This window comes from Rhinopithecus bieti, unplaced genomic scaffold, assembly GCF_001698545.2.
Source record: "Rhinopithecus bieti isolate Rb0 unplaced genomic scaffold, ASM169854v2 scaffold_55, whole genome shotgun sequence".
NCBI classification, from domain to species: Eukaryota; Metazoa; Chordata; class Mammalia; order Primates; family Cercopithecidae; genus Rhinopithecus; species Rhinopithecus bieti.
The window spans coordinates 1,148,035-1,165,686 of NW_016803114.1; the positions used below are offsets into that span (position 1 = coordinate 1,148,035).

A 17,652-nucleotide genomic window follows, 5' to 3' on the forward strand; every position below is an offset into this window, starting at 1 on the left:
AAAAAAGGAAAAATTTTTTTTTTTTTTTTTTTTTTAAAAAAAAAAAAAAAAAAAAAAAAAAAAAAAAAAAAAAAAAGTGTGGCTACAATTTCAGATATGCTGACCTCTTCTTCAGAGATTTCAGTGACAAGTGAGGAACCCATTCTTCCTTTCATTACTTTGCTTCCACCGCCAGTCATTGTACCTGAAAAATAGGGGTGAGAAGTCAGTTTCAGATGTCTCCCCAACAAGATTAAAGTCAATGCTGGCAGAAAAAAAAACAAGAAACAAAGAAACAAAAACACTATTACCTGACTGTTCTATGATTTGTCCCTGTAAAGTTACCACTCTCCACCTTCTATCTTTTTGATACGCTACTCTTGTGGCTTGATCCAAGTTGTCAGCTACTAAGGTATCTCGTAAAGCAAAATAAAAAGCCTGGCGAATTTTCTCATCTTTTACTTTTACTAAATCAAATAAACGAGGAGTATTTTCAGGAGTTTGAATTTTGGTCATCTTTTTCGCCCATACAGCCATCTACAAGTGAAAAACAAAACAAAACAAAAAAAAACACACTAACAAAAAAGAAAACTCAGAAAAAAAACCCATAGGAATAAATTTAACAGAAGAAACAAGAATTGTACACAAAAGGTTATAAAATTAGATCTAAATAAATGGAAGACATCCCATGTTTGTGGATCTAAAGATTTAATATTGTTAGGATGGCAATACTATCTGAAGTGATCTACAAATTCAGTACAACCTGTATCAAAATCCCAGTTACTTCCTCGCCTTTTTTTTGTGGCAATAATTGACCATCTGGATCTTAAAATTCATATATACAAATTCTGGGGACCCAGAACAGTCAAAATGATAAAGAACAAAATCAGAAGACTCAGACTTCCTGATTTTAAAACTTACTACAATGCTGTAATAATCAAGACAGTGTGCTATACCAGCACAAGTAATAAAATTGAAAGCCCAGAGATAAACCTTTACATTAATGGCTGGGTGGTTTCAACAAGGATGCCAAGAAAATTCAATGGGGTAAAGAATCTTTTCAACAAATGGTGCTGGAATAACTGGATAGCTGCATGGAAAGAGTAGTTTGATCCCTACTCTATATCACGTGAAAAATTAACTCAAAATAGATTAAAACCTAAATATAAAGCTAAAACTACAGAACTCTTAGAAGAAAACAAAGGAAGTAAATCACCATGACCTTGGATTAGGCAGTGTTTCTTGGGTATAATACCCAAAACACAAGCAACCAAAGGAAAAAAAGATAAATTGTGCCTCAAAGGATACCATCAAGAAAGTAAAAATACAATCCAAGGAATGGGGTAAAATATCTGTAAAATCATATCTCACAAGAGATTTGTATTCAGAATAAAGAAATCCTACAATTCAACGGAGAAACCAATTAAAAAATGGGCAAAGGATTTGAACAAACATTTCTCCAAGGAAGATAAAAAATGGCCAAGGACATAAAAGGACTTTTACTATCATAAGTCATCAGGAAAATCCTAATCAAAACCATGAGATCCCACTTCATATTCACTGAGATGATTATAATCAAAAAGATGTACCATAACAAGTGTTAACGAGGATGTAAAGAAACTGGAACCCTTACACATGCTTGTGGGAAATGGTACATCCACTGTGGAAACAGTCTTGACAGTTCTTCAAAAAGTTAAACATAGAATTACTGTATGACCCAATGGTTCTACCCTAGGTATATACCCAAGAGAACTGATAATACATCTTCATTCAAAAACCTGTACACAAACGTTCATAGCAGAAGTATTGCCAAAGCAGCCAGAAAGTGAAAACACAAGTGTCCATCAACTGACAAATGGTTATACAAAATGATGTAACAGATACCATTTGGCAATAAAAGGGAACGAAGTACTGATACATGCTACAACACAGATGAACCTGAAAACTGCTAAGTAAATGTAGCTGTATAAGAAGGTCATATATCATATGATTCCATTTATATGTAGATAAATCTAGAGACAAAAAAGTAATTAGTGTTTGGAGGAGGTGAAGGGGTATAGGGAGTGACTGTTACTGTCTATGGGGTTTCTTTCTGGAGTGATAAAAAATATCCTGGAATCAGACAGCAGTCATGGTGAACAACACTGTGAATATACTAATACCCACCAAACTGCATACTTTAAAATGATTTTTTTTTTTTTGAGTCTGTCACCCAGACTGGAGTACAGTGGCGCAACCTAGGTTCACTGCAACCTCTACCTCCCAGGTTTAGGCAATTCTCCTGCCTCAGCCTCCCGAGTAGCTGAGATTACAGGCGCTCACCACCATGCCTAGCTAATTTTTGTATTTTTAGTAGAGATGGGGTTTTGCCATGTTGGCCAGGCTGGTCTCAAACTCCTGACCTCGTGATCCGCCTGCCTTGGCCTCCCAAAGTGCTGGGATTAAAGGCATAAGCCATCACACCCAGCCTAAAATAATAAAATTTATTGTAGATAAATTATCTCAATAAAGGTTTCCTTTTAACTCTGGAATGTACATTTCTTTAATGGAGGCACTGCAATATGTCAAACAAGTTTTTATAATCATATAACCGCAGAACATAAAATAATCCTCAAAACCCATCAGGTGTTCACTGAGTAACCATAAAGAAAAAGCTAGAATCCAAAGTGAAAAAACACTTAGCACTTAAAAATTCAATTATAGGTAGGTTATTATGAATACCTACCTTATCTAAACCTATAAAGGTTGCAACTCCAATATTTTGTCTTTTAAGGAAATTTACACATTCTTGGGCTGTATCAATAGAATCAACAACAATGTAGTCTAATGCATGACAACATGATGATATAGCCACGTCGTATTTTCATCAATGGCTCCTAAGTCCCCTAATAATTAAGAGTGGGGGGAAAAAAGAGTTAGGCAAAAGCACAGGACCATTTCATTCAACAAGTTTTAAAAGTTCTTTTAATTGAAAACTTTATGTAGACATGGTTTTAAAGGGTACAAAAGGATACACAACAAAATACAAAATATATAGTTTATGAATATGCAGCTTGAATTTCTAATGAGCACGAAAGAACTGTTTTCATTTTATGAAAATGTGAAGCTATAAAACCTAAATGAACTATAAGCAAAATAACTCAGAAAACTCTGAATTTCTGAAAAACATCTAAAATTATGTAAATCCTGATGAAACACATTTATCTGTTCATCTATTACACAGCTATCTGGCAGTATTCACTGGTTTGGGCTTTCCTTGAGAGCAAATGAATAGGATCAAATTGTTTATCCTCAAGAAAATAAGATGGAAGTCCCCTGATAAAAGATGTAGAAGCAATCATGTTGGGTAATTTTTCATTTGCCCTTTTAAATCACTTTGTTCCCTTCTCCGAAAGGCTGACTTAAGGACTGCATCAACTGGCTCCTTTGACTCTCCAGCTTCAGCCAATATGAGATTTCAGTTAAGATTAGACGGCAGGAAATAGGTGGGGTTAAGGTATCGATTTTCCCCATTTCCTCTGAACCACAACTCCCTTCCCTTGAGGCTCAGAAGCAGTAATGGCTACTGCTAGCCTTAGATTTTTAGATTATCCCTTGTTATATCCTTAAATGCTAGCCAAAACCTAAGTAAAATGGTGTGAAAACCCAAATATATCAACTTTAAAAAATTTTTCATTTTTTAAAAAACAGAGTCTTGTTATACTGCCCAGGGTGGACTTGAACTCCTAGGCTCAAGTGATCCTTCTGCCTCTGCCTCTCCAACAGCTGGGACTACAGGCACACGCCATTGTGCCTGGCTAAATTCTTTCTTTTAAAAAAAAGGATAAAATGGTTTTAAGTTTGTGTGCCATTACTAATATTTTTCTTGACAGGTATGAAATAACTGTATTTATCTAAAGCTAAGTAAACAAAAAACTGTAAGGGCAAAATGTTTAAAAATAAATGTGCTTTAAAACAAAGAAAATGAATGTTATTTTATATACAGTGACACTTGAAATACAGTTGTTTAAGGCAAAAAAATGTTACACTTTCTTAAAAAAAAAAAAGTAAAGCCATGCCCCCCAAAAATCTACCTTACCAATCTTCCATATATTCCTGGAATCCTGCCAGATTTTTTTTCTTGAATTATTGCATCAAGAACTTTCCCCCTACTTCGATTCATTGCTAATGAGCTCTTTGCTTCTTCAACTTTTTGGAAGAGATCATGAACCAAACTTTTAAAGTTTATTTCTTCTTGTGTAAGTTTTGAAGTTCTTTTCTTTCTAAAAGTGAAAATAAAATGAAATCCAGAAGCATTAACTCCTAAATATGATCAGTCATTGCACTGAATTAGTTGTAATTTTTTAATAACATAAAGGAAAAAAAAAGACCAACAACAAAAACGTGAACCAAAACTGAGCAGCTGTATAGCGATTGCTGGTTTGGTTGTGGAAAATATGGATGGGTTTAAAAGGGGCATAAATTACTTGGGTCAATAAAAGAAAACATTAAGTGTAGTATTTTTCCAGGAGCAATTAGTTCATCCTGATAGAGAAAGTGTAGCTGGGGCTGTGAAAATCCCAGTTTGACACTACATAGTTATACGTAAGTGTGCCCTAATTCTTAAGCTCTGCCCCAATTAAAAGCAGACCCAGAAACAGGATCCAAGGTATGAATGACTGGGCAGGACTATGGTTATGCTGTGCTTTATTTTAGCTGAATGGGGCTGGGGGGTGCTGGAAAAAAAGCACACCTCTGAAACCAAGGGGAGAAAGAGGACTGGATAGTTCTATTGCTATATAAAAATGCCAGGATCCCAACAAGGGAGGAACCACACAAATGCATACCTACAGTCTCTGAGTTTCTCAATCTCCAACTTAGCAGTAGCCATTTTTTGTAACTGGTATTCTCCTCCATCCACTAGATTTAAATTATGTCTATTACTTATTGCACTGGCATAAAGTTTAAACCAGGTTACTGACATAATTCATCCCCAAATACACGGATTCACCAGGAAGATAGAAGTAGTCACTGGATCTAACTTAATTTACATTTAAATTCTCCCTGGTCATGAAATTCCCTGATGACCAAATAGTATGCATTTACTAAAATGAAAAAGACTCATACTTATTTTCAGTATAATTACACTTCAAACGGAGTTTTTTTTTTTTTTTTTTTGACACCTTGCCTACTGAGGTTTTGGAGATCTTTGGAGATTTAAAGCTTATGAAATTCCTTAGACATCTAATTCACTCAAGGATGGGGGACAGGCACCCATGAGCTAAGCTACACATCTTGGTTAGTTTATAACATTTTGGAATGCCAGCAAAGAAACTACATCCATAAATTCAAAACCCAAAACACACTAAGATAGTTGTTCTATATTCATTATATAAATACATATACACTTATGTTTTTTATTTATCCTTAAATAAATTGTCTATACTTAAGATTTAAAGAAACACAAACTTTCTTTTGTTTAAATTATTTCCACAGTGGGGTGGTGGTGGTGATTTACTGTATGATGCTTCTGGGGATAATACAGTTTCTTGATAGTGCACATATGGAATACTGAAATGCTGACCTCATTCTTTTGAGATTATATAAAATGAAGAAAATTTATCTATCACTAATCACCTTAGATGCTGAGATTAAAAACAACAAAAATGTATAAAGCTAAAGGTGACGAATGATGTTCTGACACAATAGAGAACCAAAGATTTACCTCCTTTAATTCTTGTTCACTTTGAGGGAGTTTTCCTTCTATATCTCTGATTGCAGCTTTCCTTTCTTTGAGAGTCTCAGAAGCTGCAATTAGAGCTTCCTTGGCCTTAGTTAATTGTGACACTGCAGTATTATGACAACTGAGATAGATATCAAGTTCTGACTGGGCTACATCCATCTTTGAACGTGCTTCATTTACCGATTTGCTGAAACCCATAAGTTCTTTCTCTCGACTCTGTTAAAATATGAGTTCATTAAATCTAGACAGATATTTATTTTCAAACCTACACTGAAATGAAACCACATATTTTACATTCAATTTAAGAAAGGAAATTCTACAAGCACAGTATATAGAAATAAAAAATTCTCACAAGTGGACTAGATTCAGTTTTTGCCTACTTGTCAATATTCACTGTACATAGTCTTTTCCCAACTGATTTCACAAGAGCTTTGTGAGGCAGATCATTATGCTGAGGAATAGACATTTGAGGCCTAGCTTTGTCATTAACATGGGGTTCAGGGCACATGAGTACTCAATATATATTAAATGAGCAAACAGTGAAAATCCACTAACCATAAAGTATCCCATCAAGAAAGCTACTGCATTATCCATTGACACTTTATCACACAGGTATTCTAACCTGCAAAGTTTTATAGTTTGACATTAGAACATGTCCATATTCCAAAGTAGACTCTATTAAGTGACACTTCATCACACAGGTATTCTAACCTGTGAAGTTTTATAGTTTGATATTAGAACATGTCAATATTCCAAAGCAGACTCTATTAAGTCCATGACTTTTTAATACAGTCAATTCAATTACCATTTTCCATTAACATATGTATTTAACATGCTTAGCATTGTCAAAAATGCTATGGTACATATAAACAAAGATAGATAATTTTATGCTTACTCTTGGGGTAGATAATACATATCAATGTGACAACTTCACGTTCTCTTTGTTTTATTAATAAAGTGCTAAAATTACAGCTAACGTTTATTTTCTTTCTTGGTACTTTATATATATTTATTCTTTATTTTCACAAAGTAGATATAATTCTTTCTCATTTTAAGGAAGACGACCTGGAGACATAACAACTGGCACAAGAACACAGACAGTAAGTGACTGACCTAGGATTTGAACCAAGAGCCACAGCTTTTAACTATTACACAAGAGCTATAGAAGCAAAAAGAAAGGAGACATTAATCTGTGCTTAGTGTGGCTCCAGGTTTTACAGGTGGCAACAAACTCTGATGATGATTCAACATGCCTAGGAGTGGCATATATAATAATCAAGGTACTGTATTTGACATCACATCTTCTGCTACTACTACAAATTATCAGTTAACTTTTTAAAAAACAGGACAGCAGGAATTAAAAGAATAGTCATCTAAGTCTAGGTTGACTAGTTTTAGGAATGTTGGACATTAAAAGTCCAAACTTACCAGTTCATGTTTCATATTTTTGAAAAAATCATCTTTAAGTTAAAAAAAAAAGGCCACCAAAATAAACACTGATAAAAAAATCTTACTTCTTTTCTTTCTGAAGCCCTTGTGTTTCCTGTTTAAGGCTATCCATAACTTCCTTTAATTTTTTTTCTTCTTTCTCTTTTTCTTTCTCAAGGGCATTGTTTCTGGTTGTTGTTTCATTAATGACATTGTTACTCTTGGCAGGTATACTTTTAAATTCTTCAACCTGAGGTTATAAAACAAGTTATAGGAGTATACATCTTTATGCTACCCAATACTATCAATATTTAACTTATTAAAGGCATTTCTCAGTTCTTGTTTTCTTTATAATCAGAGTTAAATTAGCTAACTTTAACAAGTATTTTCCCGACTGTTCACGGAATTTCTAGATTCTTTCAATCTAATAGTAAAACTACTTCTACAAACACCTGACTTCTTATGAAGGAAAATTCTCTCTGGCAGGGCCTTAGGTCTGTCATCCTTCTCTCCTGATTTCAGGTTGTAACTATTCTTCTTTAGCTATAAATACGCTCTGACTACAAGGAATTTTCTAAACTATGCTTCCTGGTATATAAGTTACCACAAATTATCTTTACCATCTTCCCCAATCCTAAAATCTTTCACTACTCTTCCAAAGTCATCATGTAGGGCTAATATTTTATTCCATTAACATATTCTGATAATAATCACTTATCCACACAGTCTATGCCTAAAGGCTAATGACTCTGTAACAGTTACACTTAAATAAGATTGTCAAGTCTTTGGGGTTACCCCCAAAGCCTTGTTATTTTGTTTACTCTGATTATGTAGTACCAGTGAAGTTCAACATTTCCCAAAATGCCATTTCCTTAAACACTGACTCAACATATTTATCAGCTGTGCTAAGCAGAAAGTATTTTGTGAACAAATACATTTAGAAAATGCTTGTAGCGTAAAGTAGAGCCTAATCTATAATTATTGTGTAAACATATGGAACAAAGCTTTTTTTTGCGGGGCTGGGGTTAAGGTATCATATCTATTTATATATGATAGAGCTACGAACATGAACACAGCTTAAGAGACTTCAAATTATGAGCTTTCCTATCTCTAAGACACAGAGTCTCACTTTGTCACCCAGGCTGGATGCAGTGGCTTGATCACTGTTCACCGGAACCTTGAACTCAAGGCATCCGGCCGCCTCTGTATCCTGACTAGCTAGGACTTATTAGGCAAGTTCCACCAAGCCTGGCTAATTTTTAAATTTCTGTAGAGATGGGATCTTACTATCTTGCTCACGCTGGTCTTAAACTCCTAGCATCAAGCAATTCTCCAACTTTGGCCTCCCAAAGCACGGGGAACATAGGTGTAAGCCATCATGCCTGGCCAACATTGGTAATTCTTGTGAAATCCTGTTCTGATCCTGTTAGCTTCGTTTTTTGTAGAAGACAGGCAATATTTTAAAGCCTGTAATACTTAACCTAAATATCTTTAAAACTACTACTTTAGGAAAAGAAAATTAAAATTAACACCAAAATGGAATTGCGGTAAATGTTTTCCCAGTAACATATATTATTGTAATATAAACTTTAAAACTCAAAGTCAAGCTAGGAGCAATGGCTCACACCTGTAGTCCAAGTTACTTTGGGAGGCTGAGGTAGGAGGATTGCTTAAGTCCAGGAGTTCAAGACTATAATCATACCACTGAACGCTAGCCTGGGCAACAGACTGAGACCGCATCTCTACAAAACTCCAAAACCAAACAAAAAACCTCCTGCAAAATAAAGTCAGTGGAAGCAAGGTTTCCCTAGAGGGGGTAAAATCATGTTCAGAGACAAATCTTAAAACAACATTTAGAATACTAATTCATTCTCTTAGGCAATAAGAGGCAAACACTTCCATGAAAACTAGATAAGATATTCAGACATGAAATTTTAAGAATTTTTTTCTAACACCTACCTTTTCTTTATCTTTTTGAAGTTGTTTCTCCAGTTTTTTGACTTTACTAGTTGCATGTTTTAATTTTTCTCTAACTTGAACATCTTCCAAATCTAGTTGTGTAAATTTTTCTTTATTCTCCTCAATAAATTTTGTAATTTTATTCAGTTTCCTAGCAAAGCAAGTAGTCATTATTTTGAATGTTCAGATATTTTAAAACCATGTTATATTTCCTACCTGGAACACTTCCTCTATAAATATGTCCAGGCTTTTAATAAGGCAGGATCCTAAATCTCCCCTTCTTCCAAGATGATCCCTCTCCCCATAATTGAAGAAGCACCTGTATTTGTGATTATGACACCAATTTTGCCTTTCTAAGTTGGTTGGAAAATACCACATTTTCCAGTGACTACAATGTCTAGGTATATAAAATTTTTACCATAGGAGTAAAAATTTTTTTTTAACTTTTATGAATATACTTACAAGTTACTATACAATAAACTTACTATACAAATTTTTTTATTTAAAATAGATACTAGTGTCACTGAAAACGGCTTAAGTAGGGACATGATAAAATCCTTAAAAATTTATCTAGAACAACCCAAATCCTACCCCTCTATCAGATTTGTGACTATTAATTAACCAGTCAAGCCAAATGCTTATTGTTTGTTACTGTGCTATGCCACTAGGGGGTAGCATCCCCACGGTTCTAAGACTTAAGAGCAGGGCATTTGATCTGTAATAATGAACTGGATGTGAGGCAAGTTTTTTTTTTTTCTTCCGCCAAGGGGGCCACCACTTGATATGCTGGCAAATGTCTTACATTCATAATGTGCTGGCAGTAAGTTTACATATAAATACACATGTAATAAAATTATCTAAATACTCTTAGTACTTTCCAAAATATTATTACTTTTCTATATCTTTTACATCTTTATTCTTAGCTTTCATTTCATTTGATAGTATACTGCTCTTCTCATTAATTTCTTTGGTATCTTCATGAATTTTTTTCTTTTGAGTTTCCATTTCAGCAATTCGTTTCTGCAAATCATAACTAGAGGGAGAAAAAAAAAAAAAAAAAAAGAAATTGAAGCTCCTAAAATGCCATTTCTAAAACTATAACAATTTTAGTAAAATTAGCTGTTTCTAAAATATTATTATACTAGTCAATATGTGACTACCTAGGCTATGAAGGGGAAAATCTCCCTGGGTCAAGGCTAGAATTTAGGAACAAAAATTGGTTTCATTGTACCAATGCGGTGGCTGACACCTGTAATCCCAGCACTTAGGAGGCTGAGACATGCAGACTGCCTGAACTCAGAAGTTTGAGACCAGCTTGGGCAACATGGCAAAACACCAACTCTACCAAAAAAAAAACAAACAAACAAACAAAAAAAATCCCAGCAACAACAATAATCAGCCAGGTGTATTGGTGTGCACCCTGTAGTCCCAGCTACTCATGAAGTGGAGGTGGGAGGATCAACTGAGTCCAGCAGGTTGAGATTGCAGTGAGCCGTGATCACATACTGTGCTCCACCCTGGGTGACAGAACCCGTCTCAAAAAAAAGTTCATTGTAAGCTGGAAAAAATCAGATCTGCTATTACACAAATTTTAAAAAGTGCACATGTAAAAGGATTAAGCATAGTAATAAATACCTGTGAACCCACCTCCCAACTTAAAATAGGATACTAAAAAGTCAACTTCAATGAATTGATAAATATGCCTAATTTAATAAATTCAACCCTGGTGATCAATGGGGTTACAGGTGTCACAGCCAGACAGTCCTCACATCCGACAAATTCACCACATAATTTCTTTTTTTTTAGAGATGGGGGTCTTGCTATGTTGCCCAGGCTGGTCTTGAACTCCCGGCCTCAAGCGACCCTCCTGCCTCAGCCTCCCAAAGTGCTGGAATTACTGGCATGAGCTAACACATCCAGTCACACAAAACAATGTTCAGAGACTTTTTTCACTTCAGTCTTTATGTTTCTCTAGGAAAAGAGAAGGGCTTTGACTTAATGGTTAAAAACTAATATAAAAATTGATAAATCAAGGCACTTACATATAATATTGACAAACATGATTCTTTTTTCTAAATATTTCATTTTCCAAGGTAAGAAATTCAATAGCTATGTTTTTCTCTCCTTCTAAGGCATCCTTTTCCTTTTCCACCATCTTTACCCTGTTTAACTATAGAAATTAAAAGTTTAAAGACTGAATACACACTTCATATATACAATATGAACTTAAAATATGCAAACATTAGACTAAAAACAGTAAGAATGTTCATCTTAAATGTTAATATATAAACTTCAATATAAGAGATAACATTTCATTATGAAGTATTATAACATGACTATCTGACTTAGTAAAATGTGTTAAATCATAAATGAAACATTCTGATATACAATGGAAGTCTACAGAAGATTCACCTTCTCTCCTCTGTGTTCATTTAATATTTCAACTCTCCGACACAAGACTTTAATAGGTTCATTTAGCCGTCCACAACCAATTATATCTTCTAAATATTCAAGCATACCCTCATCGTGTTCAGTCTGGCCTTTTGGTTTCATCATAGCAATTTGTTCAACTTCGCCCTTTAAAAAAAGTTATATTTCATACTCACTGTATACGTTTAGCTAAATCAATCTTAAGTGAGAATTGGGAGTGGTTAAATAACAAAGCCAAGAGTAATAAACATCTAAACAAGGTACAGTAGTTCAACGATTGCATAAGGTATAAATAAAAATGTTATTTTCACTGGTATTCCTAGGAGTTTTAATTTTACATAAGGAGATATGAAACATGAATTTATATTCCCTTAGATAAATCCTTATAAAAGTGTAATATACATCCACTTATATACACACACATTGTTCCCCATCTACAATATTCAATATAAAAATAAAACAAGTAAAATTTAGGAAGGCATTCACTTAATCTGCAATTTGATTATAGTGGCAACATTATCAACTATTAATAACACAATTGAAGCACCTGTTCTAAAATAATTTTCAAAAACACTTGCATCATTAAACTGTGCTAGGAACCCTGTCCCAAAGTAGTATTACCAACTTTCTCTATAAACATGGTTATTATGAGTTCCTTAAAAAGTAATAGGTTTCAAAGCTAGTCAAAAACTTAAATGTTCAATTTTCTAAAAACAAGAGCCTTTGGCAGAAAGGCATATTACCTATTTCTCATGGTAGTTAACAGAAATCAAACTGACCACACCTTGACTAGAGAAAACTAATGGTACTGGTACATAAGACATCAGAAAACTTTTAGTTTGTAATCACTAATATAACAACTTTGAACTGTAATTAAAATCTTAGATTAACTTTACATATTTGCATTTATGCAGTTTAATTATGAAGAGAAAAGAGAAAAAAAATCCATAATAAGTAACCATCAAGGCTGATTGCCAGGCAGCCATTTAGTTTGATGGTGGAGAGAAAATTGTGTCTGAATATGTTCAGGCCAAATGCGGCTACTTTATAGAAGTAGCTTGTTTGTACTCTAAACTATTACAATGGAAGAACAGGTACAGGCAAGTGAAAAAAAGATATACCTCTTATTTTCAGCAAAATAGCTAAGATGAAAAAAATCAACAAAAAGAATTACATATTGAAAATAGTATATTGTTCTTAATTTAAATCTTAGTGATTCCCATTTCCTAAGTGAACACAGGTGAACCTTAAAAATGTGGGGTAAAACTTACTGAGAGCATCATATTCACCAAAAGCCTCAACATAATTACAAAAAGTAGACAATTTAATAACAGGACAAAACAGCTCATTTGAATATCTACTCATTAAGGCATGATTTTATTTGTATACATCACTTTTCGATACTTTTGACAATCTATTAGCACAATGATTATCAAGTAAAACTGTTATCCCAAAAGTTATTTTCCATAACATTCATATTCTGTATGAATTGGTATAAAGTGAAAATATGTAGATATTTACATAAAGTATTTTATTCTGTTTTCAATTGTTAGTTCTCTCCAAATGTTTGCAGCAATAGTTTTAAGTTTTAGACAGGAATGAAGCCCGGAAAAATGCCCAAACCTTTGGATTATACAGGATGAACGTTAAGTCACTGAGGAAGCCAAGAGTCTTATTCAAAGTTTGTATCTACGTAGGGTTTATCAACAGTGGCAGTACTGACATTTTGGGCTGGATATTCTTTGTTGTGGAGAGCTATGCTGGGCATTATAAGATGCTTTAATAGCATTTCTGACCTTCACCCACTAGACACCAGTAGCATCCCCCCTTCCAACAGCTATAACAACCCAAACTGTCTTCAGATGTTGCTGAATGTCCTATGGGAAGGTGAGCAGAATTACTGTCAGCTGAGAACCACTGATCTAGAGGCTGCAGTTTGTTCATTCATTTATTATTTTTTGGAGATAGGGTCTTGCTCTGTCACCTAAGCTGGAGTATAGTGGTGCGGTCTCAGCTCTCTGCAGACTTGACCTTTCAGGCTCAAGGGATCCGCCCAGCTCAGTGTCCCAAGTAGCTGGGACTACAGATGCACACCACCATACCCAGCTAATCTTTAAAAAAAATGTTTTTTTTTTGTAAAGATGGTGGTTCCCCTATGTTGTCCAGGCTGGTCTTCAACTCCTGGGCTCAAGCCATCCTTTTGCCTCAGCTTCCCAAAATGCTGGGATTAAGGGCATGAACCACCATGCCTAGTCTAGAAGTTTTAGTTTAAATCCTGTGGGTTAGTGTTTATAATCCAAATAACAAACAATATCTGACAACTAATATTCTACCCAATTCAAGGATAATATCTGAACACGTATTCTAAGAAAATGAAAAACCATCCTAAGAGAACTTACATTTGAGTCAAACGGCCATAATAGTATTATTTAAGTATACATTTTTCAGATAGCTAAAAGTTGGGATTCAGTGTAACAGTTTACGCTGATAAAAATATTCCTTAGAAACATATTTCTCCCGGCAAATTACTTACTGAAGAGACAGAGTACAGCTATTAAGAAACAGCTTAGCTTTGGGTAAATAACAATGGTTGCTTATTTTTGGTTGTTTGTTCCTCTCTCTCCAAACAAAATGAAAGATACAGCTATGATTTCCTCTTACTCTAATAAAGTTGACAAGTTTTTTTTTTTTTTTTTTTAAGACAGGATATTTACGAAGCAAAATAGTTACATCTCAAATCCTACATAACATTCAATCTTAAGATTATTATACTGTATTGCTTTTTTTAAAACCAGTTACCATATTATCAGATTAGCATTATTGAATCAACAGGCTATTAACAGGCCTTTACTTGTCCTTTGACTATTAAGACTACTGTGGTATCACAATAACAACCTGGGACTTTTCTTGTTGCTCTGTTCTTTGATGTCCTTTGCCTGCCCTACCACTTGCTACCATTTCCATTCTTCCTTCTTCATTTGTGCCATCTCCTATGTAATCTGTAGACTGACAGTCTGTGCCTAAAGGATTCCTCCTTATTTTTTCAGAAAACTTACATAACTCATGTAAAATCATAGAATATAGTTTTAATTTAGGGCAATAAGCTCAATAAATTTCAGAAATAATTTTAAAACATCAACCTGAATTTAAAGTCATATCGAGGTTCAATCCAAATCACAAATAGTGACTGGCACAATCACAGACAAAAAATGTTTCAAGTTGCTACAATACTATTACCTGACGCTGACAAAATTTTACATATTCCCAGTGTTATCTCTATTTGCTGTCGCTTAAAGCATATGAACCAAGGTCCTAAAAGCTTTTTTCCCCCCACTGTTATTTACTACAAACTTCCTATGTTTTAAATTACATTCCTACTATATAAAACACACTAAGCAACTGTGGAAAAGATCAAGTACGGTTTTTAAGAGTTACACAAAAAGAGCAAACATGCTCCAAGAGTGCATTTACCATATCAACAGCTTAAATCTTAATTTATGGAACACTTTCTTGAGTGGCAAACCAGGACATTATGATCCAGTTATACCATTCTTTGAGAATCAATTTACAGAAATACAGCTTAAAAATCTAAGAGGAATAGAATAGGTATGATGCCCTTTATCCTTATTCAAATGTAATCCAAATTTTAGCAAGTATAAACTACAAAAAACTCAAACAGTACATAGCTATAACAAAGTTTTGTTGTCCTAGTAAAGCCTCAATTATTCTTCTATTTTTACGTATAATTACTATGAAGGAGAGTTTCAATGATTCTTACGGCATATGAGTGTTTGCATAAAAATTAAATGGCCTAAAATTACTGGGGTTTAAGTTTTTATCTTGATCATATTTTTATTTTCTACATCTTTTATTATACTATACTCTAAATTACTGTTATCTTCCTTTAATACATTTTACTCTAATTTGATCTTTGTAAGCTACCAGAGGCCAAGAAACTAAACCATCAAGGTTAGTATCTTTCTAAAATAAAACAGAAAGAGTAATTTGTTCGTAGTTGGACTTCTTGATAACTATTTCTGGTTGGTTAGAGGTTGCTTCCTTGCTGCTCCCCACCACCTCCACCCTACTTGGGGATATTGAATACCTTTGGAAAACTGAGGTATTAACAAAAAAACTAAAATTTCTTTTGATATTATAGCATAGGCTCATTTTACAGACTAAGAGACTAGAATCCAAGTAGTTTATGTGATAAGCTTAAGAGAAGTACATTGGAAAAAAGAGATGGCTAGGCAACAACTCAGACCTAGGTTAATTAAATCTCCAAATTACAAAATAATTAAAAAAAAAACAACAAAACTTTGCTATTATTTATTTTGAGACAAGGTCTCACTTTGTCACCCAGGCTGGAGTGCAGTGGTACAATGTTGGCTCACTGCAACCTCTGCCTCCTGGGTTCAAGCAATCCTCCTACCTCAGCCTCCTGAGAGTAGCTGGGACTACAGGAGTGTGTAACCAAGCCCAGCTAATTTTTGTATTTTCTGTAGAGACATAGTTTCACCATGTTGCCTAAGCTGGTCTCGAACTCTTGGGTTCAAGTGATCTGCCTGCCTCAGCCTTCCAAAGTGCTGGGATTATATGTATGAGCTAACGTGCCCAGCCTGGTTATTCAAATTTTAGATTTTGTAATGTGAAGACAAAAACATGAAATTGAAAACTTTGACAAAATTAAAGTTGTGCTAATAGTCGTAGCTTTTGAGGAGTTTACAAAAATATTCCTGAGGCACCAATCATTAATACAACTTTTTAGTAAAAACATTAACCATTCTTCTGCCCCTGAATGGAGCAAAAGCACCCCTAATTTATAAGTCATAGTTACCCAAGAAATGCTATACAGAGCTAATAAAACTCTACTTGTATGGACTTATAGTTATTACAACAGGACCAAGGCTCCCAAAGTAGATATATATAAAAGGAAATGTACAATTATAAAAAACACAATGGTCAATCATAACTAAAACTTTGTGAGGGCATGTATGTGTCTTTAAGGACAAGAAACAAGGTTTAGTCACCTTTATATTACTTACAGCATCTCAGCATAGTGCCTTTAAAAGGAATTCATTTGAATGGCCAATTAATGAAATTTTAATGGATTCAAGTAATAAAATGCCTACTTGAAAATTTGCTAAGCCAATATATTAACACTGAAAATTTTACTCTTAGGAAATTCTAAAAAATTTGGTTCTTTTAAATCTTAAAAATAAATGTTTACTTTTACTAAATTTAGATTACTTTTGCTGTTAATCACTATTACTGGCCAAAGAGTCAACATGTTTTATTCCAAGTAATGATTTAGGTCTTGGATGTTGATACTATGATGCTGTTTCCAATTTCTCAGCCTCCCAAATCAGTTTTTAAGATAGATGTTATTCAATAAAAGAGAAGGTAATAAAAAATCACATTTTTACTTACCATCAAATGCTTTATATTGCCAGTTAGGAGTATGAGATTTTCATAAGCGACTTAAAAAAAAAAAAAATCCATAGAAACCATTGCCACTTTCCCTCAGTTTTAATTGGGCACTCACTATTACTTCTACTGTAGTCCAGTCCCTGTTTCTTATTCCTAACAGGTGAGTTTCTAAGGTTCTTATCTGTAAATTTAATTGAGTCAAACTGAATCTCTTAACTTGGAACATTTACCTTGGTATTATTTGGGAAGAAATGTTTTCTAAACAACTGTAAAGATCACAATAAAAAGGTTCAGATTATCATGTGGACAAATTGGCTTTAGCATCCCATATACTTCAGAAGCACAAATGTAATATAAACTTGACAATTTATAAATTATTTACTCCCTTGGGGCAATATTACATTAACTTCCTTTATTACTGAATTATGTACAGAGATGCTGTACAGAGAAAAAAAAAATCCTCAGAAGGGTTAAAATGCAGTGTATTTTGATGAATCTTTGCATAAATGTAAAACTCTGATTATCCCAGGATGACGGTAAAAGATGATTAAGCAAAAGATACACGTTAAGTATAATTTCCTGCAAATTGGTATCATCATCAAATTTAGCATTATATAGGGACACAGCTTTTTATCCATAATTAACCAAACCAAGTCCCAGAATATGAAAGTCAGTAAAACAGTTCAATTTGATTTAAAAAACAC

The 17,652-nt window shown here is 34.0% G+C and overlaps 1 protein-coding gene across 1 annotated transcript in view; it reads right to left on the reverse strand.

Annotated features, from left to right (window-relative positions):
- Positions 1-17,652, reverse strand: part of SMC4 (structural maintenance of chromosomes 4) — a 36,083-nt gene that overhangs the window by 12,249 nt on the left and 6,182 nt on the right. Inside the window, 12 exon segments of the mRNA XM_017848058.1 lie at positions 105-184; positions 291-516; positions 2,705-2,844; positions 2,847-2,869; positions 4,062-4,241; positions 5,661-5,911; positions 5,914-5,917; positions 7,216-7,379; positions 9,089-9,239; positions 9,981-10,121; positions 11,131-11,258; positions 11,501-11,665. Coding sequence (XP_017703547.1) covers positions 105-184; positions 291-516; positions 2,705-2,844; positions 2,847-2,869; positions 4,062-4,241; positions 5,661-5,911; positions 5,914-5,917; positions 7,216-7,379; positions 9,089-9,239; positions 9,981-10,121; positions 11,131-11,258; positions 11,501-11,665 — 1,653 coding nt within the window.